We start from the raw sequence: 23382 nt of genomic DNA, 5'->3' as shown, positions 1-23382 counted from the left end.
CTAACATACCATCAATAGCAACCCTCCTCCGAAACAGAGCAACACCCCGGGTACGGTAATACCACCTAACATACCATCAATAGCAACCCTCCTCCGAAACAGAGCAACACCCCTAATACGGTAATACCACCTAACATACCGTCAATAGCACCCCTCCTCCGAAACAGGGCAACACCCCGGGTACGGCAATACCACCTAACATACCATCAATAGCAACCCTCCTCCGAAACAGAGCAACACCCCGGGTACAGTAATACCACCTAACATACCATCAATAGCACCCCTCCTCCGAAACAGAGCAACACCCCTGGTACGGTAATACCACCTAACATAACGTCAATAGCACCCCTCCTCCGAAACAGAGCAACACCCCGGGTAGGGTAATACCACCTAACATACCATCAATATCACCCCTCCTTCGAAACAGAGCAACACCCCTGGTACGGTAATACCACCTAACATACCATCAATAGCACCCCTCCTCCGAAACAGAGCAACACCCCGGGTACGGTAATACCACCTAACATACCATCAATAGCAACCCTCCTCCGAAACAGAGAAACACCCCGGGTACAGTAATACCACCTAACATACCATCAATAGCAACCCTCCTCCGAAACAGAGAAACACCCCGGGTACGGTAATACCACCTAACATACCATCAATAGCAACCCTCCTCCGAAACAGAGCAACACCCCGGGTACGGTAATACCACCTAACATACCGTCAATAGCACCCCTCCTCCGAAACAGGGCAACACCCCTGGTACGGTAATACCACCTAACATGCCATCAATAGCACCCCTCCTCCGAAACAGGGCAACACCCCTGGTACGGTAATACCACCTAACATACCATCAATAGCACCCCTCCTCCGAAACAGAGCAACACCCCGGGTAGGGTAATACCACCTAACATACCATCAATAGCACCCCTCCTCCGAAACAGAGCAACACCCCTGGTACGGTAATACCACCTAACATACCATCAGTAGCACCCCTCCTTCGAAACAGAGCAACACCCCTGGTACGGTAATACCACCTAACATGCCATCAATAGCAACCCTCCTCCGAAACAGAGCAACACCCCGGGTACGGTAATACCACCTAACATACCATCAATAGCACCCCTCCTCCGAAACAGGGCAACACCCCTGGTACGGTAATACCACCTAACATACCATCAATAGCACCCCTCCTCCGAAACAGAGCAACACCCCGGGTACGGTAATACCACCTAACATACCGTCAATAGCACCCCTCCTCCGAAACAGAGCAACACCCCTGGTACGGTAATACCACCTAACATACCACCAATAGCACCCCTCCTCCGAAACAGAGCAACACCCCTGGTACAGTAATACCACCTAACATACCATCAATAGCACCCCTCCCCTGAAACAGAGCAACACCCCGGGTACGGTAATACCACCTAACATACCATCAATAGCAACCCTCCTCCGAAACAGAGCAACACCCCTGGTACGGTAATACCACCTAACATACCATCAATAGCACCCCTCCTCTGAAACAGAGCAACACCCCGGGTAGGGTAATACCACCTAACATACCATCAATAGCACCCCTCCTCCGAAACAGAGCAACACCCCGGGTACGGTAATACCACCTAACATACCATCAATAGCAACCCTCCTCCGAAACAGAGAAACACCCCGGGTACAGTAATACCACCTAACATACCATCAATAGCAACCCTCCTCCGAAACAGAGAAACACCCCGGGTACGGTAATACCACCTAACATACCATCAATAGCAACCCTCCTCCGAAACAGAGCAACACCCCGGGTACGGTAATACCACCTAACATACCGTCAATAGCACCCCTCCTCCGAAACAGGGCAACACCCCTGGTACGGTAATACCACCTAACATACCATCAATAGCACCCCTCCTCCGAAACAGGGCAACACCCCTGGTACGGTAATACCACCTAACATACCATCAATAGCACCCCTCCTCCGAAACAGGGCAACACCCCTGGTACGGTAATACCACCTAACATACCGTCAATAGCACCCCTCCTCCGAAACAGAGCAACACCCCTGGTACGGTAATACCACCTAACATACCATCAATAGCAACCCTCCTCCGAAACAGAGCAACACCCCTGGTACAGTAATACCACCTAACATACCATCAATAGCACCCCTCCTCCGAAACAGAGCAACACCCCGGGTACAGTAATACCACCTAACATACCGTCAATAGCACCCCTCCTCCAAAACAGAGCAACACCCCGGGTACGGTAATACCACCTAACATACCGTCATTAGCACCCCTCCTCCGAAACAGGGCAACACCCCTGGTACGGTAATACCACCTAACATACCATCAATAGCACCCCTCCTTAGTGAGTGCACCAAGCGGTATTAGTAGGCAGCAATGTAAGCACTGCTGTTTCTCTGCATTCTATACATTAATCTGTAGTGGTTCTGCTGACGATCGAGACACAGCCAGGAGATTATGAACTCTTTCCATCTCTACAGGCTGTAAATGGCTGATTAAAGAGACAGTCAATAGGTATTAACAGATAAGATAAGATATTAGATTAACTCTAATTGTTATCCAGGAGTAATATAGGAAATATACCTCGTAAAGAAAAATGAAGCAACTCTTTTTTAATAACACTCCGAATCCTTTATCTATTCTATTAATCAGTACTTTTACATTTTGTACAGCATAAGGCTATCAGATGGTGCAATAATTGCAGATTTCAATGTATATGAGTATTGTGCTTTATGAATATTGATTTATTACTCAGCCTTGTTACAATGCAGCCGCCCATCCCATGTGTTCCCTATTAAGGGTTAATAATGTATAGGGGTGTATATAAAAAATACCCTTTTCTGTCTCATTAGTGATTTTTGCCAGAGGCTCAAGGAAGCAAGGTGAATGGTTAGAGTTAGGACCCACCTAGGGGGGTCTGCCTTGACGTTGGCAGGTGGGCTCATCCTCTCATGGCCATTGGAGGTAACTAAAAGACCTCCATTTGTTTAAAAATACATAGGGATAAAGGAGAGAGCGCAAGTAACATGTTTTTCTTTGGTTTTTACTATATATTGGGGCTGATGTGTACTGTAGTCATTGCAGCCGCCCAGTAGTGATGGGAGTGAGCGCAGGACTTTTCTTTCTGCATGTGTTAAGGTATGTGTCCGTGTCTATATGAATTTGTGTGTATGTATATCTGTGTAAGTATGTATGTCTGTGGTAGTGTATATGCATTCTTCTAAGCAGTCATACACCAGCACAACATACAAACACACCCCTGCATTCAAACTCCAAAAGGATATAAGAACACAACCCTTCAAACACAAATACTTCACACAAATGTACACCCGTATATCAAAGTGAACATAACATTTAAACACACCCTTGCAATCAAACGCAAACATTACATACAAACACACCCTGGCAATCAAACACAAACATTACATACAAACACACCCCTGCAATCAAACACAAATATTACTTACAAACACACCCCTGCAATCAAACACAAACATTACATACAAACACACCCCTGCAATCAAACACAAACATTACATACAAACACACCCCTGCATTCAAACTCCAAAAGGATATACGAACACAACCCTTCAAACACAAGTACTTCACACAAATGTACACCCGTATTTAAAAGTGAACATAACATTTAAACACACCCCTGCAATCAAACGCAAACATTACATACAAACACACCCCTGCAATCAAACACAAACATTACATACAAACACACCCCTTCAATCAAACACAAACATTACATACAAACACACCCCTGCAATCAAACACAAACATTACATACAAACACACCCCTGCAATCAAACACAAACATTACATACAAACACACCCCTGCAATCAAACACAAACATTACATACAAACATACCCCTGCAATCAAACACAAACATTACATACAAACACACCCCTGCAATCAAACACAAACATTACATACAAACACACCCCTGCAATCAAACACAAACATTACATACAAACACACCCCTGCAATCAAACACAAACATTACATACAAACACACCCCTGCAATCAAACACAAACATTACATACAAACACACCCCTGCAATCAAACACAAACATTACATACAAACACACCCCTGCAATCAAACACAAACATTACATACAAACACACCCCTGCAATCAAACACAAACATTACATACAAACACACCCCTGCAATCAAACACAAACATTACATACAAACACACCCCTGCAATCAAACATTACATACAAACACACCTCTGCAATCAAACACAAACATTACATACAAACACACCCCTGCAATCAAACGCAAACATTACATACAAACACACCGCTGCAATCAAACACAAACATTACATACAAACACACCCCTGCAATCAAACACAAACATTACATACAAACACACCCCTGCAATCAAACACAAACATTACATACAAACACACCCCTGCAATCAAACGCAAACATTACATACAAACACACCCCTGCAATCAAACACAAACATTACATACAAACACACCCCTATATTAAAACGCTAAAACTATATACAAGCACCTCTTCAAACACCAACACTGAACATTACACTATAGCGCCAGTAAATGCTGCATGAAGGTTCGTGGATGGGGGTAGAGGAAACAGACTCTGTAGGTGTGAAGTAGATTGGGATGGAGAGGTCAATACAAGGAGAATGACATCCGCAAATGTTCCGCAGAGCACAATATATTCATATTTACTTTGATAAAGTACACCAAATCACAAAGAGCTAAATATTTCCATTAAGTTCGTTTTTTTACACAGATTCTCAGGAAGTAATTCTTCGTATTTTTCATGTTTTGTAGCTTGGCAGTCAAAGAACACTGACGTACAACCCCGAACTCCCCAGATCTCTCCTTCCAATCCATCGCTAGCCGCGAAAGCCAGTGTCTCCATACAGGGACTTGGGAAGAAGGCACTGCAGCGATCCGACCGACTCCAGGCCCGTAAGTGACATTTTAATGAGCAACAGGATGAGAGAAGTAAAAAAAAAAAAAGAAAAAGCGTTCCCTGACACCCGGCTCTCTATAGGCAGATTCCCGGCTCTCTATAGGCAGATTCCTGGCTCTCTTTATGCAGGTTCCTGGTTCCTTGTGCTGCACATTGTGGGCAGAGTCCCGGCTCGGTCTAGGTAGAGTTGGGTCGGTAGGATTCCTTACTCTGTCTATGCAGGTTCCCGGCTCCGTCTTGTGCTGCATATTGTGGGCAGAGTGCCGGCTCGGTCTAGGTAGAGTTGGGTCGGTAGGATTCCTTACTCTCTTTATGCAGGTTCCCGGCTCCATCTTGTGCTGCACATTGTGGGCAGAGTGCCGGCTCGGTCTAGGTAGAGTTGGCTAGGTAGGATTCCTTACTCTGTTTATGCAGGTTCCCGGCTCCTTCTTGTGCTGCATATTGTGGGCAGAGTCCTGGCTCGGTCTAGGTAGAGTTGGGTCGGTAGGATTCCTTAATATGTTTATGCAGGTTCCCGGCTCCATCTTGTGCTGCATATTGTGGGCAGAGTCCTGGCTCGGTCTAGGTAGAGTTGGCTAGGTAGGATTCCTTACTCTGTCTATGCAGGTCCCCGGCTCCATCTTGTGCTGTTCATTGTGGGCAGCGTGCCGGCTCGGTCTAGGTAGAGTTGGGTCGGTAGGATTCCTGGCTCTGTCTATGCAGGTTCCTGGATCCATCTTGTGCTGTTCATTGTGGGCAGAGTGCCGGCTCGGTCTAGGTAGAGTTGGGTCGGTAGGATTCCTTACTCTGTTTATGCAGGTTCCCGGCTCCGTCTTGTGCTGCATATTGTGGGCAGAGTCCTGGCTCAGTCTAGGTAGAGTTGGGTCGGTAGGATTCCTTACTCTGTTTATGCAGGTTCCCGGCTCCGTCTTGTGCTGCATATTGTGGGCAGAGTGCCGGCTCGGTCTAGGTAGAGTTGGGTCGGTAGGATTCCTTGCTCTGTTTATGCAGGTTCCCGGCTCCGTCTTGTGCGGCACATTGTGGGCAGAGTCCCAGCTCGGTCTAGGTAGGGTTGGCTAGGTAGGATTCCTTGCTCTGTCTATGCAGGTTCCCGGCTCCGTCTTGTGCTGCACATTGTGGGCAGAGTCCTGGCTCAGTCTAGGTAGAGTTGGCTAGGTAGGATTCCTTACTCTGTCTATGCAGGTTCCCGGCTCCATCTTGTGCTGTTCATTGTGGGCAGAGTCCTGGCTCGGTCTAGGTAGGGTTGGGTCGATAGGATTCCTTGCTCTGTCTATGCAGGTTCCCGGCTCCATCTTGTGCTGCATATTGTGGGCAGAGTGCCGGCTCGGTCTAGGTAGAGTTGGGTCGGTAGGATTCCTGGCTCTGTCTATGCAGGTTCCCGGCTCCGTCTTGTGCTGCATATTGTGGGCAGAGTCCTGGCTCGGTCTAGGTAGAGTTGGGTCGGTAGGATTCCTTGCTCTGTCTATGCAGGTTTCCGGCTCCATCTTGTGCTGTTCATTGTGGGCAGAGTCCTGGCTCGGTCTAGGTAGAGTTGGGTCGGTAGGATTCCTTGCTCTGTCTATGCAGGTTCCTGGCTCCATCTTGTGCTGTTCATTGTGGACAGAGTGCCGGCTCGGTCTAGGTAGGGTTGGGTCGATAGGATTCCTTGCTCTGTCTATGCAGGTTCCCGGCTCCATCTTGTGCTGTTCGTTGTGGGCAGAGTGCCGGCTCGGTCTAGGTAGGGTTGGGTAGGTATGATTCCTGGCTCTGTCTATGCAGGTTCTCGGCTCCATCTTGTGCTGTTCATTGTGGGCAGAGCGCCGGCTCGGTCTAGGTAGGGTTGGGTAGGTAGGATTCCTGGCTCTGTGTTGGGCCGATTGTTGTGGGAAGATTCCAGGATCAGTATAAATAGATTCCCAGCTCGTTATGGACAGATTCCTTGCTCTGTTTAAGCAGATTCCTTACTCTGTCTTGTACTGCTCGGTAAGGGCAGATTCCTGGATTAATATATGTATATTCCTGGCTCTGTATCAGGCTGCTCGATATAGACAGATTCCCAGCTCAGGATAGACAGATTCCTGGATCTGTATCAGGCTGCTCGATATAGACAGATTCCCGGATCTGTATCATGGTGCTCGGTATAGACAGATTCCCGGATCTGTATCAGGCTGCTCAATATAGACAGATTTCTGGATCAATATAATAATATAGACAGATTCCCGGATCTGTATCATGGTGCTCGGTATAGACAGATTCCCGGATCTGTATCAGTCTGCTCGATAAGACAGATTCCCGGATCTGTATCAGGCTGCTCAATATAGACAGATTCCTGGATCAATATAATAATATAGACAGATTTCCAGCTCGGTTAGGGTAGATTAGTGGATCAATATAGGCATATTCCCGGCTTTGTATCATGCTGCTTGATATAGACAGATTCCCGGATCTGTATTATGCTGCTCGGTATAGACAGATTCCCGGATCTGTATCAGGCTGTTTGATCTAGACAGATTCCCAGCTTGGTTAGGGCAGGTTCTTGGATCAATATAGGCATATTCCCGGCTTTGTATCAGGCTGCTAGGGCTTCCAACCTGCATTTTTATTTTTAAATTGTTCTCCTGCCTGGTTACATCTCAGGCCCCACCGAAACGTTACGTCACCTTTCTTCCCATATCTCACCTTTTTTTACCACAGTCACTATTCCTCCTCTGGCTAAGAATATCGGTGACAATGACCCAATCCAATGCTTTCTCAAACTAACGCTTCGGGGGGGATGCCACTTTAGATCACTGAAGGTGATCTGGAGTAACCCTTTAAGTACTGAATCTGTGTCCTAAAGTGGTTAAACTGGTAGACAGTGCCAGGGAACTATAGTAGGGTTTATGTTTTATTGAGGGGGGTATTTTTTTTGTTTGTTTGTTTTGTGTTTTTATTCATTCATTTACATTTTTAAACAACGAAACCTGTGCTGTTAGCAGGGCACCTAAAAAGAACGAAATGTGCTGAGATTGACGTGGAGACGCCAGAATCCATCTTGGTAAACACCAACCTACGAGCACTGATAAACAAGCACACCTTCTCACTGCTCCCCAGCGACTGTCAGCAAAGGCTCCTCCTACTCTTACCGGAGGTGGACCGGCCGGTGAGTGTCCCTTCTGTCTGGGCAGTGTTTGACATAATGAAGAAGAGGTGTCACTGCCGCTACGTAGATATGGAGGAGTGAAGGGGCAATCGTGAGAGTGGCAGCATTAGAAGGGGCAGATAACGCTAACACCTCCTTAGTTCAAAACAAGGGAACGGTCCAAAATTATTATTAAAGAGAATTATCACTGGTTTGAATAAGCTGCTTCATTCATATTTTTACCTAACAAGCCGCCACTTGCTGTGCGCAGAGAGCCGTACAGTGCGCTTCTAGCTATGTGTGAATGATGTTCACGTGATTCCTCTGCATCACTGGGGACATTATTATTACTATAGCACCAACCAATTCCACAGCGCTGTACAATGGGTGGACTAATAAACATGTAATTGTAACCAGACGAGTTGGACGCACAGGAACAGAGGGATTATGGCCCTGCTCAGTGAGCTTACATGCTAGAGGGAATGGGGTATAGTGACAGTAACAGAGGGATTGAGGCCCTGCTCAGTGAGCTTACATGCTAGAGGGAGTGGGGTATAGTGACAGAAACAGAGGGATTGAGGGCCTGCTCAGTGAGCTTACATGCTAGAGGGAGTGGGGTATAGTGACAGTAACAGAGGGATTGAGGGCCCTGCTCAGTGAGCTTACATGCTAGAGGGAGTGGGGTATAGTGACAGTAACAGAGGGGTTGAGGGCCCTACTCAGTGAGCTTACATGCTAGAGGGAGTGGGATATAGTGACAGTAACAGAGGGGTTGAGGGCCCTGCTCAGTGAGCTTACATGCTAGAGAGAGTGGGGTATAGTGACACAGTAACAGAGGGATTGAGGGCCTGCTCAGTGAGCTTACATGCTAGAGGGAGTGGGATATAGTGACAGTAACAGAGGGGTTGAGGGCCCTGCTCAGTGAGCTTACATGCTAGAGGGAGTGGGGTATAGTGACACAGTAACAGAGGGATTGAGGGCCTGCTCAGTGAGCTTACATGCTAGAGGGAGTGGGATATAGTGACAGTAAAAGAGGGATTGAGGGCCCTGCTCAGTGAGTTTACATGCTAGAGGGAGTGGGATATAGTGACAGTAACAGAGGGATTGAGGGCCCTGCTCAGTGAGTTTGCATGCTAGAGGGAGTGGGATATAGTGACAGTAACAGAGGGATTGAGGGCCCTGCTCAGTGAGTTTGCATGCTAGAGGGAGTGGGATATAGTGACAGTAACAGAGGGATTGAGGGCCCTGCTCAGTGAGTTTACATGCTAGAGGGAGTGGGGTATAGTGACAGTAACAGAGGGGTTGAGGGCCCTGCTCAGTGAGTTTACATGTTAGAGGGAGTGGGGTATAGTGGCACAGTAACAGAGGGATTGAGGACCTGCTCAGTGAGGTTACATGCTAGAGGGAGTGGGGTATAGTGACACAGTAACAGAGGGATTGAGGCCCTGCTCAGTTAGTTTACATGCTCGAGGGATTGGGGTATAGTGACACAGTAACAGAGGGATTGAGGGCCTGCTCAGTGAGTTTACATGTTAGAGGGCGTGGGGTAAAGTGACACAGTAACAGAGGGATTGAGGACCTGCTCAGTGAGGTTACATGCTAGAGGGAGTGGGGTATAGTGACACAGTAACAGAGGGATTGAGGCCCTGCTCAGTTAGTTTACATGCTCGAGGGATTGGGGTATAGTGACACAGTAACAGAGGGATTGAGGGCCTGCTCAGTGAGTTTACATGTTAGAGGGAGTGGGGTATAATGACTCAGTAACAGAGGGATTGAGGGCCCTGCTCAGTGAGTTTACATGCTAGAGGGAGTGGGGTTTAATGACACAGTAACAGAGAGATTGAGGGCCTGCTCAGTGAGTTTACATGCTAGAGGGAGTGGGGTATAGTGGCAGTAACAGAGGGATTGAGGGCACTGCTCAGTGAGTTTACATGTTAGAGGTAGTGGGGTATAGTGACACAGTAACAGAGGGATTGAGGGTCCTGCTCAGTGAGTTTACATGTTAGAGGGAGTGGGGTATAGTGACACAGTAACAGAGGGATTGAGGGCCCTGCTCAGTAAGCTTACATGCTAGAGGGAGTGGGGTATAGTGACACAGTAACAGAGGGATTGAGAGCCCTGCTCAGTGAGTTTACATGCTAGATGGAGTGGGGTATAGTGACACAGTAACAGAGGGGTTGAGGGCCTGCTCAGTGAGTTCACATGTTAGAGGGAGTGGGGTATAGTGACACAGTAACAGAGGGATTGAGGGCACTGCTCAGTGAGTTTACATGTTAGAGGGAGTGGGGTATTGTGACACAGTAACAGAGGGATTGAGAGCCCTGTTCAGTGAGTTTACATGTTAGAGGGAGTGGGGTATAGTGACACAGTAACAGAGGGATTGAGGCCCTGCTCAGTAAGCTTACATGTTAGAGGGAGTGGGGTATAGTGACACAGTAACAGAGGGATTGAGGGCCCTGCTCAGTAAGCTTACATGCTAGAGGGAGTGGGGTATAGTGACACAGTAACAGAGGGATTGAGAGCCAAGCTCAGTGAGTTTACATGCTAGATGGAGTGGGGTATAGTGACACAGTAACAGAGGGGTTGAGGGCCTGCTCAGTGAGTTCACATGTTAGAGGGAGTGGGGTATAGTGACACAGTAACAGAGGGATTGAGGGCACTGCTCAGTGAGTTTACATGTTAGAGGGAGTGGGGTATTGTGACACAGTAACAGAGGGATTGAGAGCCCTGTTCAGTGAGTTTACATGTTAGAGGGAGTGGGGTATAGTGACACAGTAACAGAGGGATTGAGGCCCTGCTCAGTAAGCTTACATGTTAGAGGGAGTGGGGTATAGTGACACAGTAACAGAGGGATTGAGGGCCTGCTCAGTGAGTTTACATGCTAGAGGGAGTGGGGTATAGTGACACAGTAACAGAGGGATTGAGGGCCTGCTCAGTAAGCTTACATGTTAGAGGGAGTGGGGTATAGTGACACAGTAACAGAGGGATTGAGGGCTCTGCTCAGTGAGTTTACATGCTAGAGGGAGTGGGGTATAGTGACACAGTAACAGAGGGATTGAGGGCCTGCTCAGCGAGTTTACATGTTAGAGGGAGTGGGGTATAGTGACAGTAACAGAGGGATTGAGGGCCCTGCTCAATGAGCTTACATACTAGAGGGAGTGGGGTATAGTGACACAGTAACAGAGGGATTGAGGGCCCTGCTCAGTGAGTTCACATGCTAGAGGGAGTGGGGTATAGTGACAGTAACAGAGGGATTGAGGGCCCTGCTTAGTGAGTTTACATGTTAGAGGGAGTGGGGTATAGTGACACAGTAACAGAGGGATTGAGGGCCCTGCTTAGTAAGTTTACATGCTAGAGGGAGTGGGGTATAGTGACACAGTAACAGAGGGATTGAGGGCCCTGCTCAGTGAGTTTACATGTTAGAGGGAGTGGGGTATAGTGACACAGTAACAGAGGGATTGAGGGCCCTGCTTAGTGAGTTTACATGCTAGAGGGAGTGGGGTATAGTGACACAGTAACAAAGGGATTGAGGGCCCTGCTCAGTGAGTTTACATGCTAGAGGGAGTGGGGTATAGTGACACAGTAACAGAGGGATTGAGGGCCTGCTCAGTGAGTTTACATGTTAGAGGGAGTGGGGTATAGTGACAGTAACAGAGGGATTGAGGGCCCTGCTCAATGAGCTTACATGCTAGAGGGAGTGGGGTATAGTGACACAGTAACAGATGGATTGAGGGCCCTGCTCAGTGAGTTCACATGCTAGAGGGAGTGGGGTATAGTGACAGTAACAGAGGGATTGAGGGCCCTGTTTAGTGAGTTTACATGCTAGAGGGAGTGGGGTATAGTGACAGTAACAGAGGGATTGAGGGCCCTGCTCAGTGAGTTTACATGTTAGAGGGAGTTTGGTATAGTGACAGTAACAGAGGGATTGAGGCCCTGCTCAGTGAGTTTACATGTTAGAGGGAGTGGGGTATAGTGACACAGTAACAGAGGGATTGAGAGCCCTGTTCAGTGAGTTTACATGTTAGAGGGAGTGGGGTATAGTGACACAGTAACAGAGGGATTGAGGCCCTGCTCAGTAAGCTTACATGTTAGAGGGAGTGGGGTATAGTGACACAGTAACAGAGGGATTGAGGGCACTGCTCTTTGAGTTTACATGCTAGAGGAAGTGGGGTATAGTGACACAGTAACTGAGGGACTGAGGGCCCTGCTCAGTGAGTTTACATGTTAGAGGGAGTGGGGTATAGTGACACAGTAACAGAGGGATTGAGGGCCCTGCTCAGTGAGTTTACATGCTAGAGGAAGTGGGGTATAGTGACACAGTAACTGAGGGACTGAGGGCCCTGCTCAGTGAGTTTACATGTTAGAGGGAGTGGGGTATAGTGACACAGTAACAGAGGGATTGAGGGCACTGCTCTTTGAGTTTACATGCTAGAGGAAGTGGGGTATAGTGACACAGTAACTGAGGGACTGAGGGCCCTGCTCAGTGAGTTTACATGTTAGAGGGAGTGGGGTATAGTGACACAGTAACAGAGGGATTGAGGGCCCTGCTCAGTGAGTTTACATGTTAGAGGGAGTGGGGTATAGTGACACAGTAACAGAGGGATTGAGGGCCCTGCTTAGTGAGTTTACATGCTAGAGGGAGTGGGGTATAGTGACACAGTAACAAAGGGATTGAGGGCCCTGCTCAGTGAGTTTACATGTTAGAGGGAGTGGGGTATAGTGACACAGTAACAGAGGGATTGAGGGCCCTGCTCAGTGAGTTTACATGCTAGAGGAAGTGGGGTATAGTGACACAGTAACTGAGGGACTGAGGGCCCTGCTCAGTGAGTTTACATGTTAGAGGGAGTGGGGTATAGTGACACAGTAACAGAGGGATTGAGGGCACTGCTCTTTGAGTTTACATGCTAGAGGAAGTGGGGTATAGTGACACAGTAACTGAGGGACTGAGGGCCCTGCTCAGTGAGTTTACATGTTAGAGGGAGTGGGGTATAGTGACACAGTAACAGAGGGATTGAGGGCCCTGCTCAGTGAGTTTACATGTTAGAGGGAGTGGGGTATAGTGACACAGTAACAGAGGGATTGAGGGCCCTGCTTAGTGAGTTTACATGCTAGAGGGAGTGGGGTATAGTGACACAGTAACAAAGGGATTGAGGGCCCTGCTCAGTGAGTTTACATGTTAGAGGGAGTGGGGTATAGTGACACAGTAACAGAGGGATTGAGGGCCCTGCTTAGTGAGTTTACATGCTAGAGGGAGTGGGGTATAGTGACACAGTAACAGAGGGATTGAGGGCCCTGCTCAGTGAGTTTACATGTTAGAGGGAGTGGGGTATAGTGACACAGTAACAGAGGGATTGAGGGCCCTGCTCAGTGAGTTTACATGTTAGAGGGAGTGGGGTGACACAGTAACAGAGGGATTGAGAGCCCTGCTCAGTGAGTTTACATGTTAGAGGGAGTGGGGTATAGTGACACAGTAACAGAGGGATTGAGGGCCTGCTCAGTGAGTTTACATGTTAGAGGGAGTGGGGTATAGTGACACAGTAACAGAGGGATTGAGGTATAGTGACACTAAAAGTAAAAGTAGGGGTAGAAAAGTATTTACTGAAGACTTAGTGGTTTGTTTGTTTTATGACAGTTGCAGGAGAGGAATCAGGTTGAGGGGGCAGCTATTAACAGTTTAATTGATACACTTTCCTGAAGAAGTGAGTTTTTAATGATTTTTTTGAAGGAGTGGAGTGGTGAAAGTCTAACAGAGAGGAAAAGAACGGTGCAGCCCTAGTTCATTCAGCAGGACAGCAATGGGTTTATACAATTCTCACAAACTCTCCTCATTAATGAACAACCCAGGGTTACCCAAGTGTATCTGCAGGGGAATTAATCTGCAATATGTTTGTGATTTTGTCTAATTAAGGCCTTGCGCCTTCTTTTACCCTTTGTCAAACTGTCCCCCAGAGGGTAACCAATGATATCTTAATTTCTTCTTTCTCATAGGCTGGATCCGACGGCCAATTGAAACTAAATAACTCTGCGCTGAATAACGAGTTCTTTACGTCTGCATCGCAGAGCTGGAAGGAGCGGCTGGCTGAAGGTGATTGTGTAAAACCCAAGCATTCCCCGCTCAGAGCGGACACCGCATTGTATCGTAGATCCAGGGCCATTAGCAGCACTGCCTTAATAGGTTTCTGTTCTTCTAAATGAAACATGTCAGTCTTAAAACACAGGGCACAAGAGAATACTGAGAACGGGCAGCAGCTGAAATAGCCTGCCCTTCGGTGGGTCCCCGCTCAGATCTCAAGCTGGTTTTAGCTCATTTTGTGCCATTACAGAGAGAACATCTCTGAAACATATCAGACTGGTCCCACCCATACGGGCAGTCCAGATCCGAAATGCCAGCAAGTTCCCTCTGCACGAGAGACACAGCAACCCCAGACGATCTTTTCAGCCTTGTTAGGCATCATCAGTGAGGCATAGCTGATATCTCTCTAGGCCCCGTGAGCAAGGGGTCCATGTCTGGATTACCCTTTAAACTTATGGAGAGCAGAAAACGGCACGCAAAAGAATACGGAGAACTGGCAGCAGCTGAAATAGCCTGCACTTCCGTGGGTCCCCGCTCAGATCTCAAGATGGATTTAGCTCATCTTGTGTCTCTCGTGCAGAGGGAACTTGCTGGCATTTCGGATCTGGGCTGCCCGTATGGGTGGGACCAGTCTGATATGTTTCAGAGATGTTCTCTCTGTAATGGCATAAGATGACTTGATTGTAATATTATTAGATAAGCTTTTGTAATGATGTAATAGTTTAGGATAAGGAGAGTCATCCAGGCTCAGACTAGAACTTTAATGGACAGAAATAAAATAATAAGACTGGAAAAAATAATTTTATAATGATAATTTGCGAATGTGTGTGTGCCTGTCAGTCAGTGTGTCTGTCTGTCAGTCTGTGTGTGTGTGTGTCTGTCTGTAAGTCTGTGTGTGTGTGTCTGTCTGTCAGTCTGTGTGTGTGTGTCTGTCTGTCAGTCTGTGTATGTGTCTGTCAGTCAGTGTGTGTCTGTCAGTCAGTGTCTGTCTGTCAGTCAGTCAGTGTGTGTCTGTCAGTCAGTCAGTCAGTGTGTGTCTGTCAGTCAGTCAGTGTGTGTCTGTCAGTCAGTGTGTCAGTCAGTCAGTGTGTCTGTCAGTCAGTCAGTGTGTCTGTCTGTCAGTCAGTCAGTGTGTCTGTCTGTCAGTCAGTCAGTGTGTCTGTCTGTCAGTCAGTCAGTGTGTCTGTCTGTCAGTCAGTCAGTGTGTCTGTCTGTCAGTCAGTCAGTGTGTCTGTCTGTCAGTCAGTCAGTGTGTCTGTCTGTCAGTCAGTCAGTGTGTCTGTCTGTCAGTCAGTCAGTGTGTCTGTCTGTCAGTCAGTCAGTGTGTCTGTCTTTCAGTCAGTCAGTGTGTCTGTCAGTCAGTCAGTGTGTCTGTCAGTCAGTCAGTGTGTCTGTCAGTCAGTGTGTGTGTCTGTCTGTCAGTCAGTGTGTGTGTCTGTCAGTCAGTGTGTGTGTCTGTCAGTCAGTGTGTGTGTCTGTCAGTTAGTGTGTGTGTGTCTGTCAGTTAGTGTGTGTGTCTGTCAGTCAGTGTGTGTGTGTCTGTCAGTCAGTGTGTCTGTCTGTCAGTCAGTGTGTCTGTCTGTCAGTCAGTGTGTGTCTCAGTCAGTCAGTTTGTCTGTGTCTGTCAGCCAGTCAGTGTGTCTGTGTCTGACATCAGTGTGTGTGTGTGTGTGTGTGTGTATCTGGCAGTCAGTGTGTGTGTGTCTCTCCTCTTTACATACACAATATTCACATTATATTGTGTATGTAAACGTGAAAACAAGAGAAATCTCAATGTATCCATCTTGGTAAAATATTTTATAAATAAATAAATAATGTTGTATTTATTTTAAGAATATTATTTACTACCTTTATTCAGGCTTGTCCTCCAATATGGGATTAACTTAAAGGGACCCTGAAACAACTTTAGATTAATTAAGCAGGTTTTGTGTATATAGATCATGCCTCTGAAATCGCACTGCTTGATTCCAAAGTTAAATCACTTTGTTTCTGATCATGCAGCCCTAGCCACACCTCCCCAAACTGTGATTGACACAGCCTGCATTAAAACAAAATGGTTTAATTTTCAATCAGATGGAACTTACTTTCAGAGTTTTTATATCCTGCTCTGTAAATTAACCTTTATTCACACACAGAAACCTCCTACATTGTCTAGCAAGATATTAACAGAGCAGGAGATAAGATTCTAAATTAAACAGAAAGAAAGTGTAAACATTAGATCTCTCTTTACAGGAAGTGTGTATGTCACATGCAGGGAGGTGTGGCTAGGGCTGCATAAACAAAGTGATTTAACTCCTAAATGGCAGAGAATTGATCCGTGAGCCTGAAGAGACATGATCTATACATCAAAACAGCTTCATGAAGCTAAACTTGTTTTGGTTACTATAGTGACCCTTTAAATATCCGTGTCTACGCATTTCTTTTGGAATTTGGATCAGTATAAATTAATCTCAAGGCATGGTTATTTAGAATTATTTTTTTAGACCTGCAGGGGTCCTTCTATGTAACAGGTTTAGAATCACTGTTCTTCTTTACTCTGTCTCTGCATACTGTGTTCTACATAGCATAGAGTGAGAGATATTCCCAGAATCCTCAGACAGCCTGCAGATTGTACCTTGCGTTATCATGGCATTCACTCTGAAGATTTGTATTGTAATCCTATAAAATGGTAAATATATCCTCTCCCTGTCTAGGTGAGCTGACACCTGAGATGCAGTTACGAATTCGACAAGACATGGAGAAAGAGAAGAAAATGGAGCCGTGGAAGGAACAATTCTACGAGAGTTACTACGGTGAGAAGTACGTATTGAATATAACATCCCTCCATATTCCAAAATGATTGCTTGAGTTTTGCGTTGAGATCCATTGGAAGAAAGTAAGATTTAATCAGTCAAATTATTTTATTTTTGTCCATAAAAGTTCTGGTCTGAGCCTGGATGACTTGACTGAGCTGACAGAAGCACCTGAAGAACCCACCGGACCCTCTCAGACTGCTCCGGATGTTAAATGCACTATCGCGGCCTCTCGTCCCGAGCTGGTCATTGTTAAATCAGAATTGGATGCACCGACAGATGCAAACGTGGAAGAACGAGACGCTGTGAAGAAGGAAGAAGAAAAGGACAGTCCAGTGAAACCTGAATCGTCAAAGGATGAAAAAGCTGCACTGCATCCAGAGAGCCCGCAGGTGGATATGAATGTAAAAGCGGTAACAATCTCCTTAAAGCCATCTGAACCAACTGCAGAAGACAACCTACTCGTTTCTGTCACGGATCATATAGGAGTAACAAAAGAAACACCATCATCTTCTGAAGCCAAGGAGATAAAGAGAAACATATCCCCACCACGGAGCAAACCAAAGAGCCCCAGCATTGTTAAAACCCCCACCTCCATTATCATCATGAAAGGACTTCACCAGGACTCCAGGGAAGCAGAGTCACGGGTGGAATCCGGCAACACTGCAGTGCCGAAGAGAAAACTGGACACCGGGGACGAAGTCATGCGTGGCCCCGAGAAATACCCACGTCTGATGGAGCAGCCGCAGACCCAGCATTCGTTTCGTGCCTTTTGCAGGCCCAACACAGAATTGTCACTACCAGCGCTGGAACACAAAGTGTCTCCACAAAAGGTAATATAAATGTTCTTTTTAAATCAAAGGAAAACTCCACACACCATAACCACTACAGATTGCTGGTTAAGATGCCAGGGTTGCCCTGGCGCCTCACCATTGTAAGGGGTCAAGCCATTTTTTAATGCTGTCACTTCTTACCTGGAGCCCGTGGGATGCCGCTCCTCGCGTCCACTCCCATCAACCAGGGGCTGGAAATCCCTCAGCAGTAACTTGCATTAACTCTGCATTTGCTGTTTCTCAGCCAATGGACTAAACCTAAGCGGTAGTGGTTATGGTGTTTGGAGTTTTCCTTTAATTAATGTCCTTGTTGAAGAGGAGCTGTCGTGTTTCTATTTCTGTGATTGTATGACCCAGGTTTTTCTGTCTGTAAACGCCATGAATTTTTTTTATTGGGGTGTAATGTATAGTGGAGGTAAGTGAAAACATACTTACCTGTACTGCGCAAACTGGGTAATGGCCCTGACATCTTGGAATAGTACGAGGCTGCTCGTTACTCTTTAATACTACAAGCTGCATGGGCAGACGGACCATGTACAATTATTTGGTGGAGATTTGAAAAGGCAGCCAATTTATTTTTACTATACCAGTGATTACAAACTGCCTGGAAATACTTAATTGTTATACTTATTAGTTATTATTTCAATAGAATTTAGCCTTATCTAACATTATTTGGAGATCATGCATTGACCATAGAATAATTGAATTTATTAGGTTAATATAATAATCCATTAATCCTGTGTAAAATTATCTCAACATTATTTTATTTATTTTTTTAATATTAGATTCCACTCTCCGGCTCCCAAAAGCCATTTCTGTCAAGCCAGGTCTCTCACAGGCCAACATTTCCAGTTGTCCACACCAGTCCTGGGAGAACCGGAGCCAGGACACTTGCAGATATCAAAGCCAAAGCTCAGATGGCCAGAGCACAAAGAGCGGCGGCCGCCGCGGCTGCTGCAACGTCCGCAGCCTTCGGTGGGTCTGTCCCAGGTCCTGGACCAGGAGGAGGACCAGGTCCCGGTGGTGGAAGGAGAGACCAAGCAGAAAGTTCCACTCATAACAAACTCGGGGATAAAGTACTGGACATGGGAAGTGCTGGAAGCTGGAGAGGTGAAAGGGGAGTTACTTCCTTTACTTCAAACAACCAAAACCTCATGGAGGCAAAAGTCCCAGGGCAGACACCACCTCACAGTGCAGCAAGAGCACAGCTACTGCAAAAATCCGGTGTACAACCCAGAAACCCAATTATCTATCCACAGCACAAATCTTCAGCATTGCCCCGCAGCTCCATGCCAGCCTCCGAGAGACTAGGCCAGTGCCCCGCACTCCGCGATACTCCGGACACGTCATCCAGCACCACATGTAAATCTGGCACATCATCTGGAGCTGTAGGAACCATTGCAGATACCACAAGTTCTCTCAAGGGTGAACAAACTTTATTTCCAATAAACACAGACATTTTAAAAGTACATGTAAAGGGACCCCAGGCCGGTGCCACTAATCCAATCAATCCACATGTTTCTGACCTAAAAATAAGAAATGTATCTTCATCACTAGCACAAATAGCCCCAAGTGTGTCTCAGGCATCACAGCAAGCAGGCACAGCATCTATTCCAAAGTCAAACACTGCCACGGTGTGTTCTGCAATGACAGCACAAACCATCGATCTGCCAGAAAAGGGTCAACCTGCAGGTGTCTGCATGAATCCTCCCAGCGTACGAGTCACTGGCGGATCTGGTAATAGGACAAGCGCTAGTATTGCAGCTATTAATCCACTGGTTACTCAGCTGCTTCAGGGAAAGAGCATCCCATTAGAACAGATACTTCCCAAGCCTCTAACCAAAGTGGGACTTCAGACAGTCCCTCTACCCTCATCTGATAAGGAGATGGCACAGAATGTCACCACAGTGAGTCCCCAGACAAGCACGGACTTCAGTGAGAAGGTTGATATTGACAGACACACAGCAGCACAACAGCTGGAGAGATTCCTCAGCCACAACCGGCAATTGCCATCAGGACAAAGAATCTGGCAGCTCTTTTCAGGAATAGATTCGAGCCGCAGCCAAGGTCAATGCCATCAGGACGTTGGCAGTGCCAATCAAGAGCAGATTCTCCAGTCCCTGATCAAAAAGGTTCAGCAGGAGAATTCAATGTTCATATCAAATCCATCTGACTTTTATTTAAGCCATCAGGATTCCCAGAGAGAAAACATCTCAACCAGTCAAAGATTCATGTTTGGATTTGTTGGTAGACGAACATCTAAGCCGGCCATGTCTGGCCACTACTTGCTGAATATATCTACGTACGGTAGAGTTCCAGAGACCTTCAGACGAACTCATGTTAGCACTGACAGTGGAACGTGTTTACATGACCCTGAAGCAAGCATTGAGTTTATGGATGATGATACTGAGTCTGTTACTGAGAGCGAAGAAGAAGGTGAGTCCGAAGAGAGTTCACACGAGTGTGAGTCCCTTCCTGTTAAAGCAAATTCTGCCTCCAGAATGTTATTTTCTTCTATGTCTGAAAAGCCTTCTGATAACAGTGTGTCCACCCAAACCCCAAAAACTGAGGCTCCACCTGCATTCAGTGTAAAGGAGACTGTGGATGTTTTAACAAGGGGTAATATTTATGGAGAATCAAACCTTGCTCGAGATTTCATTCAGGCTGCTCAGGCTAAAATGGTAAATGTACTGGGGGTAAAGTTTAAGCAGAATACCTCCGAGCTGTATAAAATGCATGCTGGTTGCACAGATTCCCATCACCGCAATCTGTTGCAGGGTACCAGGTCATACGGAAACTCCCAGAGTCTTATTGGATCTACTTACGGAGGGACAATTAATATCTCCACTTCACAAGAAGGGATTCACGGTTCCACCATTCCCGACAATGGGAGTCTTGGTTCTACAAACTCAGACAATGTTGTGTCATTCTCAGTAACTGTGACAACGATCCCCTCCAGTCACAGCGTCAATTCTACCGGGCACGAGCCTCCAGTTTCTGTTCAAGCCTTTACGGAGGACAGCGGCTTGGAAACAAACACTAAATGCTACTGTCGATTAAAAGCCATGATCATGTGCAAGGGCTGTGGGGCTTTCTGCCACGATGATTGCATAGGCCCCTCCAAACTGTGTGTCTCCTGCCTCGTGGTGCGATGACGGCCACCCAAGGCTCTCAGCGAATGGTGTAAGTGCGAGGAAGTTTCCGTGAAATTATTGTAACCACTTCCATGCCAGAAAGGGCATTGTGCCAACTGGGTCTGGCATTTATAATTTAAAGGAAGAACATGCAGGGTACGTTTAGTTATTCGTATCAGCACTTACTGTTTTTGAATCATGACATACATTTGCACTCACGAAATCCTGTAAATAGTACACGAGTTGCGTGTTTGGAAGATTTGTGTTTTTATTGTAGAATTTTAATGCCTAACATCCAAAGAATGTGGACTTTTTTCCCCTTGTAACAATAGCAATACGATCACATATTCCGCTCCCTGTTTATGTGCGCGTGGAGTTTGATCTGCACTAGAGTTGGTTTGGGAACTTCTATTAAAGCAATAATCTTTAACCGTGTCCGTGCTGTTGGCATATGGAACACGTGTCTTTAAAGCTGCATTTGTCTTTGGCACAGAAATGGTTAAATCACCTGAAAAGCCTTTTCTTCCACGTGAAACGTGGTGTCTTCCCTCCTCTACCTGATACACGGTATCTATGGAAACCAGGGTATTTACCATTACAATAAGACTGTGATCTGAGCTAAATCATTGATCCAACACAAAGTCCTATAGAGCAGGGACTATAACTCCCAGCATGCTCATCATCAAAGGCCACAGGAGTGACAGAATAATATCACAGGCAGCCAAGGTAACTAATGCCAGCCCCAATTAACAATAACTGTTAATGCTACCAGTTTATTGACAGAACCTGAAGTGTCCACAGAGAAGCCACGCTCATTAGTCTCATACTGCTGTTCTAGAACAAGACTCCCCTCCATAACTTCCCACGATGCCCTAACCCCTGCGAGTCCACCACTATGATATCAAAGGTAACAGCGGGTGATAGGTCAGTGGTTAGTGCTCTAGATTCAGTGTCTCTAGTGCTGTTCACCTGATATACCCGAGATATACTTGGTAGCACTAGATACATTTCAGATTACTATTTTTGATCCTTTGTAACTATTCACTGATTCTTTCTGTTGCATCCCACCTTTATTCCTTGTCCTGACAGCTTACAATTAGAAATTTACCTTTTAACCCCGTCAGTGTATGCTCTGTTTTCCTGGAGGCACAGGACCGTAACATGGCGAGGGGCGTCCCCTTTATTTAAGGAGATGGCTTACTCCCCATTGACTTGGGTATTTATTGTGAGATGGAGTATAATTACAATAAGGGACTCAGAACCTCCACTGTGTGAAACAATAAATCTAATAATATATTAGTAAATGGCTTTACAGATATTCCCAGATAAGGACACTATTTATTATATTATGATTTCTAAGGATAATGGAAATACATGTATACTGTGCACAGTGAGGACACTTGGCCTCAGCAGAAAATAAGGTACACGTTAAAAGGTACACACATTATTGGGGTCCTTACAGTGACTCTCCGGTACCGTTCCAGAATCATAATGCTTTTATCTATCTATGCATTTACACAAACAGAGCAAGCCTTGCTGCTAAGGCTAAGTCCTGTAATATTGCAGTTTGCCAACCTTGGCCATGGCAGGAAAGAGCCAATTAATGCTCAGCGGGATTATTGACCGGTTCTGCAGAAGAAGACGGGTGTCGTCTCTGGGCCCTGGAGGACAGTCTGTGCTTGGCAGGGACCCTTTAAAAATGGTTTGCCCCATTACTGGGAAACATTACTGGGTTTGCCCCATGCCTGGAGTAATTATTTAATTCAATAGTGACCTGGTACTAGTAATATTTCTAATTGATTTATTATTTGTACACCAAGCATAAAACATTGAACGCAGAGCTTGGGAGATGCCCGATGCATACATTGTTTACACATAATGCAAGCACCCATTTACACTTCAGGAGCAAAAGGGATGAGTATATATTTTTGTAATTTTTTTTTGGGATGAATGCAGTTTGTTTCTGCATTATGTTATAATGTATTGAAGCTAATTCAGGGTATTTCCATCATAGATCTTTAGCTCTGCCACCCAGGTACTGATTGCCTACAATCCCTAGTATTCTATGAATGCAATAGATGACCAGAGAATCATGGGAGTTGCAGTTCAGTAACATCAGGTCAAAGTTTGAGATGCGTACTTTAAAGCTATCGTGGCATACTGTTACAGTAAGGCTAAGATCACAAGCGACTGTATAAGCCAAGATCACGAGCGAATGTATGAGCTATGATCACGAGTGACTGTATAAGCCAAGATCACGAGCGAATGTATGAGCTATGATCACGAGTGACTGTATAAGCCAAGATCACGAGCGAATGTATGAGCAAAGATCACAAGTGACTGTATGAGCTAAGATCACGAACGACTGTATGAGCTAAGATCACGAACGACTGTATAAGCTAAGATCACAAGCGAATGTATGAGCAAAAATCACAAGTGACTGTATGAGCTAAGCTCAC

At 46.2% G+C, this 23382-nt stretch overlaps 1 protein-coding gene across 3 annotated transcripts in view; it reads left to right on the top strand.

The window, feature by feature from the left end:
• The window catches only part of ASXL2 (ASXL transcriptional regulator 2), a 109795-nt gene extending 87283 nt beyond the window's left edge, over positions 1 to 22512 (top strand). For 2 of the 3 annotated variants that reach the window (XM_063441933.1, XM_063441935.1), the window contains 6 exons: positions 4847 to 4987; positions 7946 to 8112; positions 14080 to 14176; positions 16858 to 16963; positions 17084 to 17789; positions 18575 to 22512. In XM_063441933.1, the coding sequence (XP_063298003.1) occupies positions 4847 to 4987; positions 7946 to 8112; positions 14080 to 14176; positions 16858 to 16963; positions 17084 to 17789; positions 18575 to 20944 (3587 nt within the window). In that variant the 3' untranslated portion in view covers positions 20945 to 22512. The remainder of the gene's footprint in view (positions 1 to 4846; positions 4988 to 7945; positions 8113 to 14079; positions 14177 to 16857; positions 16964 to 17083; positions 17790 to 18574) is intronic. The other variant, XM_063441934.1, reaches the window with a different exon arrangement.
• The last annotated feature ends 870 nt before the right edge of the window (positions 22513 to 23382 follow it).

Source organism: Pelobates fuscus, chromosome 2, assembly GCF_036172605.1.
Source record: "Pelobates fuscus isolate aPelFus1 chromosome 2, aPelFus1.pri, whole genome shotgun sequence".
In the NCBI taxonomy this organism is placed as follows: domain Eukaryota; kingdom Metazoa; phylum Chordata; class Amphibia; order Anura; family Pelobatidae; genus Pelobates; species Pelobates fuscus.
Note: the sequence above shows the minus strand (reverse complement) of the source record. Positions and strands in the feature narration are given on the sequence as shown.